Genomic DNA, 13362 nt, shown 5'->3' with positions numbered 1-13362 from the left:
GTCACTGACGTTTGCATAACAACAGGTCAGGCACTGCTGGGATTTGAACCCAGGATCTCCTGTTTAATAGACAGGGACTTTGACCAACTAAGCCACAGCACCTAAAATTTAAGGGAAAGTGCTGACCCCTCAAGAAATTCACACAAGCCACCTTGAAACGTCTTGTACTCAAAAGCAAGAAATAGTAACAATGCTAAAGGTCAAATTCATTTTTCCCACTACGAGGAACAGATTCATTTTGAAATAAAATCTCCCCTTAACAGTCAGATGATTATACATCCTGACATAACTGTCTTATATAGTGACCATTTCACCTTTATATTATTTTAAAGAAGTGTACTGTATTGATCCAGCCACAGCTAAGGTCTATGCCAAGCCAAAGCGTCACAAAGTTAGATGTCTTTAGTTGTTGACCTTTGAAAGGTTAGCCCAGCAATATTAGACACAAAAAATACATTGCTACAAACCATACCCAGCAGTTAGTTGAATCAATTTTCAAAGAATTTCATAAGGTATTCATCTTCAAAAAAATTGCAAAGCCAAAATCATTTTCTGGTAGTGTTTTTGCATGATCTGGGCCAGAAGGACGCTCAGGGTTAATAAGATTCTGCCACGACAGACTCTGTGTTGAAACAGACAGAGCACTTACATAAAAATGGACACAGAAGCACTGGTCCAGGACTACTTTGGAAATGAGAGAAAAGTTCAAGGTAAGTACCAATAGCAGCTGCTTTAAAGGTATGATCCAGATAACAAGCACAGCTTAGCAGATGAGATATCAGCTACAATTCAAGTGTTTGAGGTATTAAAGTATAGTGCGTTTTGCACGTGCCATTTTGTGGCTGTGTCACCGTTTGGGAAAAAGAAGGGAAAGGAAATGAGTGTTGATAAGTTTAAGTGTGCCGCCATATGAACAGGTTCCTATTATTTAGTTGTAGATGGCTGAGAAGGACCAACTGAGAAATATGAAGGCTAGATGATATTTTTCCATGAGGTTCTTCAAGATGATTTACAAGAAGACTGGACATCATGACCACCAAAGTGTGAATGCTTAGTTAAAAGGCACTGCTGGGATTTGAACCCAGGATCTCCTGTTTACGAGACAGGCACTTTGACCAACTAAGCCCCAGCGCCATCTGTATATACATTTTGAAATGATTTAGGATCAAATAAATCCTGACACCCCCCCAAAAAAAGATGGTAAATATTTGGTGCTAAATAAACTAGTCACTGACGTTTGCATAACAACAGGTCAGGTACTGCTGGGATTTGAACCCAGGATCTCCTGTTTACGAGACAGGCACTTTGACCAACTAAGCCACAGCACCTAAACTTTAAGGGAAAGTGCTGACCCATCAAGAAATTCACACAAGCCACCTTGAAACGTCTTGTACTCAAAAGCAAGAAATAGTAACAATGCTAAAGGTCAAATTCATTTTTCCCACTACGAGGAACAGATTCATTTTGAAATAAAATCTCTTCCCCTTAACAGTCAGATGATTATACATCCTGACATAACTGTCTTATATAGTGACCATTTCGCCTTTATATTATTTTAAAGAAGTGTACTGTAATGATCCAGCCACAGCTAAGGTCTATGCCAAGCCAAAGCGTCACAAAGTTAGATGTCTTTAGTTGTTGACCTTTGAAAGGTTAGCCCAGCAATATTAGACACAAAAAATACATTGCTACAAACCATACCCAGCAGTTAGTTGAATCAATTTTCAAAGAATTTCATAAGGTATTCATCTTCAAAAAAATTGCAAAGCCAAAATCATTTTCTGGTAGTGTTTTTGCATGATCTGGGCCAGAAGGACGCTCAGGGTTAATAAGATTCTGCCACAACAGACTCTGTGTTGAAACAGACAGAGCACTTACATAAAAATGGATACAGAAGCACTGGTCCAGCACTACTTTGGAAATGAGAGAAAAGTTCAAGGTAAGTACCAATAGCAGCTGCTTTAAAGGTATGATCCAGATAACAAGCACAGCTTAGCAGATGAGATATCAGCTACAATTCAAGTGTTTGAGGTATTAAAGTATAGTGCGTTTTGCACGTGCCATTTTGTGGCTGTGTCGCTGTTTGGGAAAAAGCAGGGAAAGGAAATGAGTGTTGATAAGTTTAAGTGTGCCGCCATATGAAGAAACAGGTTCCTATTATTTAGTTGTAGATGGCTGAGAAGGACCAACTGAGAAATATGAAGGCTAGATGATATTTTTCCATGAGGTTCTTCAAGATGATTTACAAGAAGACTGGACATCATGACCACCAAAGTGTGAATGCTTAGTTAAAAGGCACTGCTGGGATTTGAACCCAGGATCTCCTGTTTACGAGACAGGCACTTTGACCAACTAAGCCCCAGCGCCATCTGTATATACATTTTGAAATGATTTAGGATCAAATAAATCCTGACACCCCCCCAAAAAAAGATGGTAAATATTTGGTGCTAAATAAACTAGTCAAGGAAGTTTGCATAACAACAGGTCAGGTACTGCTGGGATTTGAACCCAGGATCTACTGTTTACTAGACAGGCACTTTGACCAACTAAGCCACAGCGCCATCTGCATATACATTTTGAAATGATTTAGGATAAAATAAATCCTGACACCCCCCGAAAAAAGATGGTAAATATTTGGTGCTAAATAAACTAGTCACGGACGTTTGCATAACAACAGGTCAGGCACTGCTGGGATTTGAACCCAGGATCTCCTGTTTAATAGACAGGGACTTTGACCAACTAAGCCACAGCACCTAAACTTTAAGGGAAAGTGCTGACCCCTCAAGAAATTCACACAAGCCACCTTGAAACGTCTTGTACTCAAAAGCAAGAAATAGTAACAATGCTAAAGGTCAAATTCATTTTTCCCACTACGAGGAACAGATTCATTTTGAAATAAAATCTCCTCCCCTTAACAGTCAGATGATTATACATCCTGACATAACTGTCTTATATAGTGACCATTTCACCTTTATATTATTTTAAAGAAGTGTACTATATTGATCCAGCCACAGCTAAGGTCTATGCCAAGCCAAAGCATCACAAAGTTAGATGTCTTTAGTTGTTGACCTTTGAAAGGTTAGCCCAGCAATATTAGACACAAAAAATACATTGCTACAAACCATACCCAGCAGTTAGTTGAATCAATTTTCAAAGAATTTCATAAGGTATTCATCTTCAAAAAAATTGCAAAGCCAAAATCATTTTCTGGTAGTGTTTTTGCATGATATGGGCCAGAAGGACGCTCAGGGTTAATAAGATTCTGCCACGACAGACTCTGTGTTGAAACAGACAGAGCACTTACATAAAAATGGATACAGAAGCACTGGTCCAGGACTACTTTGGAAATGAGAGAAAAGTTCAAGGTAAGTACCAATAGCAGCTGCTTTAAAGGTATGATCCAGATAACAAGCACAGCTTAGCAGATGAGATATCAGCTACAATTCAAGTGTTTGAGGTATTAAAGTACAGTGCACTTTGCACGTGCCACTTTGTGGCTGTGTCGCAGTTTGGGAAAAAGCAGGGAAAGAAAATTAGTGTGCCGAATAAGTGTACCGCCATATGAAGAAACAGGTTCCTATTATTTAGTTGTAGATGGCTGAGAAGGACCAACTGAGAAATATGAAGGCTAGATGATATTTTTCCATGAGGTTCTTCAAGATGATTTACAAGAAGACTGGACATCATGACCACCAAAGTGTGAATACTTATTTAAAAGGCACTGCTGGGATTCGAACCCAGGTTCTCCTGTTTACGAGACAGGCACTTTGACCAACTAAGCCACAGGGCCATCTGCATATACATTTTGGAATGATTTAGGATGAAATAAATCCTGACACCGCCCCCCAAAAAAAGGATGGTAAATATTTGATATATATAAGGGAAAGTGCTGACCCCTCAAGAAATTCACACAAGCCACCTTGAAACATCTTGTACTCAAAAGCAAGAAATAGTAACAATCAAATTCATTTTTCCCACTACGAGGAACAGATTCATTTTGAAATAAAATCTCTTCCCCTTAACAGTCAGATGATTATACATCCTGACATAACTGTCTTATATAGTGACCATTTAACCTTTATATTATTTTAAGCTCACACAATCTAACTCATTCATCTTACCAATCTCTTGGTGTCCTTCAATGTCTCCTAGAACTGTCAGTGAATCATACAAACATCTCTCTGATTCCTCGAGGTCAAAATCAGCAAAGTCCAGCTGTAATAAAACTTCAGATTTAAAAGCATACAGGCAAGGTTTATTCTTTTTTTTTCAAAGATGTGTTTATTGAGCACTTAATTACCTTATCTATCTGTCCAGGAGGAGCGTAGATGACCCAGCGGAGTGTACAGTTATCACCATAGGATTGTGGGTAATTTGGAGTATGGATTGAAACCTGATCCTCAACCAGAACCAGGATCCCACATGCTAATGAGACACACAGTGTGGGAAAAACACAAGAACGGGTACACGTGTTTTAACCTCAAAGGGGGCAATTAGATTAAGCATACTTACAGGAAAAAAGCTTCTTAAGCAGCGAGATTCATCATCTTCACTGCCTTTCATATAGAATCTGTTTTTGGGACATCAAGTCATGGGAAATTTGCTTATATAATGTAACAACACAGTGGTCCACTTGTACCATACAGTGCAAACACTTTTTCTCCTCCTTTGTTTCCTTCATATTTTGCTCCTTGTGATTTAAATTAGCGTTGAATGGAAATGGAGTCTGATTAGTGTTTTTGTTTTGACAAAGATAGAAATGCTAAACTGAAGCCAGATCAGAACCATAGATAATTTGGAAGAAGAGCAAATAATTTTTAACAGATAAAGAAGCAAAGGAGCAATTATAATAGGACTGAATAGAAACAAAAACAATAAAGAAAGTTATTTAACTGCGTTGTCTTTGATTGACTTAATCTTTCAAGACACTGAAATAATTTCACTGTGTTTTGTACCATATCTATTTATTTATTTTTGCACTCTGAACCTTCCACATCAATGCCTTTTTGCACCATGTCTCTCCTATACTGTTTAAATTTGATCACTGCTGCACTTTATGAATGTAAATGTTCTTTTTCACTCCTAAGCTGCTGCTCATTTAATGTTGGAAAGCTGTATAAATGAAATTTCCTTTTTTATACACACTGTGCAGATAAAATGACACTAAAGTTTGTCCAATTCTAAGTCGAAAAAATAATTTGGGATCATTCTTCTTCACAATATCTGCTTTAGTTCTTTCGAGCTTACAGGCTGTATCTACACAGACAGCTTTAAAATTTGCATAAGCCATGGCAGCAAGTTTATTTTCAATTAATTTGTAATCAAAAGATATTGGTCTGGTTGAATATTTATTCTTTAAAAATGGAGAATGATTTTGTTTTTGATTTGATGTCTTTTACCTCTATGAGCAGCAGAACGCTCTTCTTTAACAAGCATTGTTCTTCTAGTACTTGCAGTTCTGTAGTGTTTTCCTGTCTCTGACAGCAAAACGCGTCTGTTATGCAATTGGATGGTTAGATTTGTGATTGATGTGACATTAACCAATCAGCCAATAGGACCCAAGATCACAGATTGCACTTACAGCTTAATTTAGCACAGATTTATTCTTTGTATGTGTAAACAGACTATTTATGGGTGACCATGTAAAAGCATTTGTAACTCACAATAATCTCATCTCAGTCCTTTCCATCAGGTTTTAGAAAGAGCCATGTTTCCCTAATAGTTCTGTCAAAGGTGGTATATGACATTATTGTTTCTCTTGATAAAATAAAATAACATTAGTTTCTTTTTATAAATTTATCAGCATCTGTTTATCCTGTGAATTATTAAGCTTTGATAGTTAGACTTCAGCTCTACAGTTTTTCGGAGAAACGTTGCCTGGTTCAAACATATAACAAAAATAAGGCAAATTGCATTAAATATGATGATATTTGTTGTGCTGCTGTAGATGTTCACAGCGGGGTGCCACATGGATCGATATTAGGTCCTCTTATATGTATAATTATATATAAGGGGCGACAGTGGCGTTGGATGTAGGAGTTTGCCCTGAAATCGAAGTGTTGACGGTTCAAGCCCAGACTCCGACTTTCAGTGTCGTTGTGTCCTTGGGCAAGACACTTCACCTGCATTGTCTACTGATGGTGGTCAGAGGGCCCGGTGGTGCCAGTGTACGGCAGCCCCACTTCTGTCAGTGAGCCCCGGGGCAGCTGTGGCTACAATGTAGCTTGCCACTATCAGTGTGTGAATGGGTGAATGAATTTAGTGTAAAGTGCTTTGGTCAAGTCTCCTAACTTGAATAAAGGTGCTATATAAGTACATGCCATTTACCATAAATAAGGGCAGAATTGGCCTGATGCAGACTTACAATTTTATGCAGATGATTCTTTTATTTATTTCAGTGGAGGAAGACAACCGAATGCTTTTTTTTTTAATTTGAAACTTGTTTCTAATTCTGAGAATGTATTTTTCCAGATCTAAGGGGTTTCAATCTGCTGAGGAAATGAAATATCTGAGCATTTTGATTGAGGATGTCCTCACTTTTAAACCCCGAGTGGAAAATCTTGTAAATAGGCTTAAATTGAAGCAGGGTTTCATTTTCCAAACAAGTTATGTTTTCCTTAAGCTTCAAGAAAATCAGCTTGTAATTAAATGGATTGTATGTGATTGCTTCTTCAGAATGATGCTTGACTCTGTTAATCTCTCCTCTCTGACGTTCATTACTGTGAATTGTGAACACACTGTTGTGATTTATAGTCGCAGCTGTTATGGTTTGGTTTGGCTACTAAAAGGAATTCCCATTGGTTAACTTTTATTTACAAGGCATTACTGGACTGCTTCTAGCAAATACCAGTTCTACAATCACACTGAGACATTTTGACTCTGCTGCTTCTTCCTGTCCCTTTTCCTCGGACTGAATGGAGCAAGAAAGACATTTTTTTCACTCAGCTCCCTGCTCCTGAAACCTGTTAAACTTTTTAAATGAACTAAACTTAACTACCAAACTTAATAGCTTTCACTAAAACACTAGTAAACAAAGCAACAATAATCGTGGCAAAAACACAAAACCATGGCTGGATGCTTCTTTTTTGTCCATCCACATATTTTAGTCTCCAGAAGCATACTGTATCATGTTATTTTGTAGATTCTATGAAAAATAAAAGCATAAAACATTTTCTACATATGCAGTGTTTTTCCCGACACTGTTCCGGTGTTGCTGGAGGTGTTTTGCTCCATACCTGGAGGAAAGTGTCTCTTGACGCCTCGATGCCTGAGTGCAAAGCCTTGCCCTGTTCTGTTAATGTCAGAGGAGAAGAGCAGTATTGCATTCTGGGAATTCTGTAGAAGCACTGGGCCTGGTAATAACTGACCGCAGAGTATTGCTGTAAACAGAAACACAGCAGGACACAGGTGAACTTCAGTTTTGTTCTATTCTATAACAAGTTTACCTTTATTAATTTGCTCTTTTGTGTTTTGAATATTTTAAGTCATTTTTCTTTTAAATTTTGATCATTTTTTGTCAAAAAGTCAATTTTTCTTGGTTTGCATCTCTTATTAATAAAAGTACATAATTTAAGTTTTAAGTTTCTAAATTAAAAAAAGTTTTCCTGTCCTGAAAACTGCACTTTTCTAACCCCACAAAGTCTAAATGCACCATAAATGCATAATTACAGGCTCATTTTAACTGAACATTTTGGCAAAAATCTGCTGAATCATTAAATATTATGGACAAATGTATGACATGAGGTAGCATCTTCAGTGCTTTCCAGCCAGGCTTTAAATTATTCCATAGTGCTGAAGCTACAGCTGAAAGACATTCTGAATGACATGCATCTTTTTAATGATTGTTCTAGAACTACTGCTATGGTATCTCTTAACCTCAGTGCTGCATGGTTATTATATTATACTAAACGAAAGACTGGATAATGCATGGGAGTTTTGTGCCAAACTAAGTTCTCTTTTGGGGAACAGATGCTTCTGGGTTGACAAAAAAAAACAAGACTTGTGGGAATATTTACTTAAAGATGATAGCTGCAAGTTTGTTCCCCCTGCCCAGTAAGATGCAAACTCGCACTCATCTGCTTAACTGAATGTTTGCCAGATGGATGCCAGATCTGCCTCTTCTAATGCTCTTTATGGAGTTATTTCTCAGCTCTATCACCGAACTGCTGGTATCTATCAATGCCTGAGCTCCTTGACTTCAACCTAACATTCCTATTGGTGCAGAATCCTGATTGCTGACATTGGCATGATAACCAATTATATTTTATACAGAAAATTTGCTGTTATATTACATTTTTTCAGTAATATTAATACTTGCATTGTCCACCACTCTAGGCAATGTATGGATGATTTATTTCTGAAAAATGAATGCTTTTGATTCAAAAGTTAAAATATATACATTTTTTTTTTGTATTTCACCAGGTAAAAGCCAGTGAGATTTTAAATCTAATTTTATAAAGGTGAGCTGAACAAAAACAGCTCTATAGTATTTTAAACATAAGTTCTAAATGATCAAAATATAAATATAAGGGGAAAAAAGTTTCCCAAACAATACAAATGTTTAGCTAAGATTACAGATTACTACAATAGCTGTAGACAGATGGATATAAATACCACAGAGTATGCTGTTTGTTACCAGATAAGTTTACTGTGATCTTAGAAACATTGTCAGAGTAAAGAGTCATAAAAGGATACAGAAAAAACACTGAATGGTTCTATTTTCAGTAGATCAGATAGAAAAAGGATAGAAATTGAGATTTATTGATCTCATAATGGAGAAGACAACTTTCTGCATTTAGTCCATCGCCATGGGGAGCCAAGGGGAGCAGTGTTGGGCGAAGGGTCTTGCTCAGAGACTCAGAGTGCAGGCTGTGTGGATCGAATCGGGTACTTGCAACCTTCTCAGAGCACCAGTGCACTGCTCTAAGCACTAGGCCAACACTCCCCCACAGTACATAGCTACTGCAGTGTGTCTTTACTGGTCTATGTACAGGGAAATCAGGCAGCTGCCACTTCCGGTATATACCGGCAACATACTATGCCAGTTCTAAAATAACTTGCCTAGAAAACCTTGTGGTTGGATCCAGCAATTTTACATGTTTCAAAATCATCCATCCATCTTCTAGCACGCTTATCCCAAGTGGGGTCAGGAGGGGTGAGAGGCGGGGTCCACCCTGGACAGGTCGGCAGTTCATCGCAGGGCAACACAGAGACACACAGGACAAACAACCATTCACACACACACACTCACACCTAAGGGGACTGTAGAGAAGCCAATTAACCTAACAGCCATGTTTTTGGACTGTTGGAGCAAGCCGGAGTACCCGGAGAGAACCCAGGGATGCTCAAGGAGAACATGCAAACTCCATGCAGAAAGACCCTGGGCTGGGAATCAAACCCAGAACCTTCTTGCTGTAAGGCAGCAGTGCTACCCACTGTGCAACTGAGTAGCCGTTTCAGAATCACAATTACTTTATTAATCTATTGCGGGAGATTCTTTAAATACATTTTTTTCTTCTAAAAAAAAAAGGATTTTTACATGTTGATCACAGAATAAAGTTTTTGTTTTCCTGTTGTTTTTCCTTCAACGTCCTGTAAATCCTTTTGATTGCATTGTGTATGAATGGTGCTATATGGAAAAATACCTCCTGGGACAGAGGGAGAAGGTAAGAATACTCACCAACAGGCCTGTGTGTTGATCCTGAGACTGTGAGCCGGTCATACAGACAAGAAGAGTCATTTTCCACATCAAAATGCTCAAACTCCAGGAGAATACTGTAACCTGGAGGAACAATGATGCTCCACAAACACAACCTGCAGAAGAATACACCAAGTCGTTTACTGTTTTGCTTTTTTACTAGTTCATTTATCTTTCCATTTATGATCTGTTCCTGATGCTGCACCAGCTTAGAGGATTCTTCCTTCATCAAGAATTCACTCACTGGTTATTGTCATAGTGGGTGTTAGGAAGACTGGGGTTCCAGATCCAACCTTGGTTTTCAGAGAGCAGCCCATCTCTTACGCTGCAAAGTCCTGACAAGCATGCATAGATAACACATGTGCATGTTATGAAATAAACACGAATAAGAACTGGTGAGAAAAGGAGGCCTCACCCGATGTGTTTTGCTGCTGCTGCTCAGCTAAGGGAGACACAAAAAATCCACAGAGAAAAAAGATCAACAGCTTGTTTAACAGATGTATGCATTTTAGTCAAAATATATTAAATACATTATTTAATAGTACAGAGCACTACACAAGCATTAAGATACTTTGATTTAATTTATGGGAAATTAAACTGTTAATTGAAAGGTTATTCATTTATTGTTCACATTCACAGAATTCACTGATGACCTTTCAGGTGACTCGTATTTTCAAACATTTGGCTTTAGTGATATGTTGAAATTGGTGTTAAATCACTTTTATTTCTTTGTTTTTTTATTTTGAACATGCTTTAATGCTTTAATATTGCAGGTTTGTAAGCAGGTACAGTGCCTCGCCAAAGTAGTGCATTTAAGGCTTCATAAATAATATATTGTAATTCTTTGTGAAGAATCAACAACAACTGGGACACAATCCTGAAGTGGAATTAACATATTGGTTAGTTTACATTTTTCAACAAGTAAAGAGCAAAAATTTGGGTGTACAAAATTATTCAGATACTTTGTAGCGCCACCTTTTGCTGCGATTACAGCTGCCAGTCGCTTGGGGTATGTCTCAGCTGGAGCTCAGTGAGGTTGCATGGAGAGCGTTTGTGAACAGCAGTTGTTTTAGATCTCGATTGGATCCAGGTCTGGACTTTGACTAGGCCATTCTAGCACCTGGTCAACAGGTGCTATCTTCCCATCAATTGTAACCATTTTCCCCTTTTCCTGCTGAAGAAAAGCGGGCCAAAACCATGATGCTGCCACCACCATGTTTCACAGTGGGGATGGTGTGTTTAGGTTGATGAGTTGTGGTGCTTCTAAACTATAAATATTGTACCTTCATCCACGTTTGCTGTGTCTCCCAGGTGGCTTCTGGCAAACTTTAAAGAAGACTTTTTATGGATATCTTTGAGAAATGTCTCCCTTTCAGAAAGGCCAGAATTGTGCAGAATGATTGTTGTCCTCCAGTCAGAGTCCCCCTCCTCAGCTGTAGATCTCTGTAGTTCATCCAGAGTGATAATGGGACTCTTAGCTGCATCTCTAATCAGTCTTCTCCTTGTTTGAGCTCAAAAGTTTAGAAGGACGGCTGGATCTTTGTAGATTCGCAGCGGTCTAATACTCCTTCCATTAAAATAGTATAATGTTCCTAGGGATTTTTAAATCTTTGGAAATCTTTTTGTATCCAAATCTTGCTTTAAACTTCTCCACAAAAGAATCTCAGGCCTGCGTTCTTGTTCTTCATGATTCTCTGTAATCTTTAAACAGACCTCTGAGACGATCACAGATGAGTCTATTTATCATCATCATTTAGGTCAATATTAGATCATTCAGAGGGTTTGCTGCACTGAAAGTAAAGAGGCAAATTGGTTGTGCATGCCCCACTCTCAAGTTTTTTATTTGTTAAAGTTTAAAATAACCAATAAATTCAATTCCACTTCATGATTATATTACGCTTGTTTTTTATTCTTCACAAAAAATCAACATTTGAATCTTTAAGTTTGAAGCCTGAAATGTGGCAGAAGGTCGAAAAGTTCAAGTGGGATGAATTCTTTCACAAGCCGCTGTATTCAGGAACAGTTTTATCTTCCATCAGCTTCATATGTTTATAGGTTACATAATGCAATAAAAAAAAGGATGGGGGTTGAGAGCAAACTGATTTTCATTAGTTCCCCCTTAGGTGCCAACTGCAAAACAAGTTATCCTTGTTTAATGACATAGTGGTAGTTTGACTGTCGTCTCTAAATGACCCTGAGGTTTGTGTTTGAATAAATAGTTGTGTGTCTCTGGGTTGCCCTGCGATGACTCGCCAACCTGTCCAGGATGTGCCCCACCTGTCGCCCATAAACAGCTGGAGATAGGCACCAGCACCCCTCGCGACCCCACTTTGGATTAAGCGTGTCTGAAAATGGATGGATGGATGTTTAACTGCTTATAATATCAAGATGAAAGTAATAAAAAAGATGAGCAGACTATTTCCCTATAAATATATCAGTAAATTCATTAGGAAAGATAAACCTTCAAATCATAAATGAAAAAAATCTTCAGTAGCATACTACTTTAAAGATACTAAAGCTATGTTTAAAGTATCTAGGATCCTACTGACTCACATATTTTGTATGTCTGTATATTTTGTATGATGGCGAAACAGAGACTCAGATATTCATCGTTACCAAAACTGCTGTAAACCCCTTTTTTTTTTACTGTTTTTAAAAGCTAGAAAAATGCAAATAATTTGAGCTTAACTGCAGTAAAAATAATCACAGTAATTTACAATAATTATACAGAAACTGTTTATTCTTTACCCTGTCTGATTAGTAAAACATTTTGTATCTAAGATAATAAAAAACAATTTTATCTCCCATAACTATACAGAAGACAGAATCAAAATAGACAAGAGAATAGACTTTAAAATCCTTTTGTTAGTCTAGAAATTACTGAATAGCATAGCTACAAAATTACAGACTGGTTTTAGGTCGATCAAACATTATTAGTTAAGTTTTCCATCCAACTTTCATCTTTCATGAATTATTTCCTCTTTTCTTTTAATACAAAAACCTAATTTTTATTACACACTTTGATTCTCTTTAACTATTTGTTTTGTCTTATTTTGTCACGTCAATGTACTTTTCTCTTTTTTCTCATGAAGCTGTTTTTCCTACCATGAAATGTGCCATTATTTTTAATAAACTTGCCCTGCTACTTAGAGCAGAAACCTGCTTAGAAAATTACGTCTCATTAAGATTCCTTTTGACTTACATCTCATTCAGAGTTTGGGCCTATTGAATAAATACGATTTTGTGTGTCATCACACGTCTAACATATCACACAGTTAAAAAAACAGTAAAAAGGACTATCTTGGCTGCTTTATTATAAAACAATCATGTTGGCCTATATACCCTGCCTCAGCTTCTGCTTGATCCAGGGTAGCAGCATCCTGACATCAGTGAAAATCCCAGGAGATCCTCTCTTTGATGGAGTCCGGCGGCTGTTACTTCCCCAGCTCCTTCCACAGCCTTTACCCCAGGAAGTTATTCCCAGTGCAACCCAGTTACCATTTCCTGACCCTGTAGGACATACCAGAGGACCCCCGGAGTCTCCCTTCAGGAAAGATAAAGTGTGGAGGGAAGATATTTAGAATGCTACAGCTGATGAAGCGGTGCCAAACTGATGGGCTCCAACTGAAGCAGACAGATGTTAGAAACAGAATGAATCACTTCTA

The 13362-nt window shown here is 37.8% G+C and overlaps 1 protein-coding gene and 6 non-coding genes across 7 annotated transcripts in view; all 7 read right to left on the bottom strand.

Moving 5' to 3' along the window:
* Positions 1 to 13362, bottom strand: part of LOC119772234 (ovochymase-2) — a 35168-nt gene that overhangs the window by 14361 nt on the left and 7445 nt on the right. The window contains exons 8-14 of the mRNA XM_038268589.1: positions 13040 to 13241; positions 10113 to 10139; positions 9942 to 10032; positions 9680 to 9813; positions 7236 to 7379; positions 4301 to 4425; positions 4122 to 4215 (exon numbers count right to left, since the gene is read on the bottom strand). Coding sequence (XP_038124517.1) covers positions 4122 to 4215; positions 4301 to 4425; positions 7236 to 7379; positions 9680 to 9813; positions 9942 to 10032; positions 10113 to 10139; positions 13040 to 13241 — 817 coding nt within the window. The remainder of the gene's footprint in view (positions 1 to 4121; positions 4216 to 4300; positions 4426 to 7235; positions 7380 to 9679; positions 9814 to 9941; positions 10033 to 10112; positions 10140 to 13039; positions 13242 to 13362) is intronic.
* Positions 29 to 102, bottom strand: trnan-auu. Its single transcript has one exon. It is a non-coding gene; the product is annotated as a tRNA-Asn (tRNA).
* On the bottom strand, positions 1061 to 1134 carry trnat-cgu. Its single transcript has one exon. It is a non-coding gene; the product is annotated as a tRNA-Thr (tRNA).
* trnat-cgu lies at positions 1255 to 1328 on the bottom strand. Its single transcript has one exon. It is a non-coding gene; the product is annotated as a tRNA-Thr (tRNA).
* trnat-cgu lies at positions 2294 to 2367 on the bottom strand. Its single transcript has one exon. It is a non-coding gene; the product is annotated as a tRNA-Thr (tRNA).
* trnan-auu lies at positions 2681 to 2754 on the bottom strand. Its single transcript has one exon. It is a non-coding gene; the product is annotated as a tRNA-Asn (tRNA).
* trnat-cgu lies at positions 3717 to 3790 on the bottom strand. Its single transcript has one exon. It is a non-coding gene; the product is annotated as a tRNA-Thr (tRNA).

Source organism: Cyprinodon tularosa, unplaced genomic scaffold (genome assembly GCF_016077235.1).
Source record: "Cyprinodon tularosa strain WSP-4 unplaced genomic scaffold, ASM1607723v1 ctg703, whole genome shotgun sequence".
NCBI lineage: Eukaryota > Metazoa > Chordata > Actinopteri > Cyprinodontiformes > Cyprinodontidae > Cyprinodon > Cyprinodon tularosa.
The sequence above is the reverse complement of the archived record's forward strand: the minus strand, read 5'-3'. Positions and strand labels throughout refer to the sequence as shown.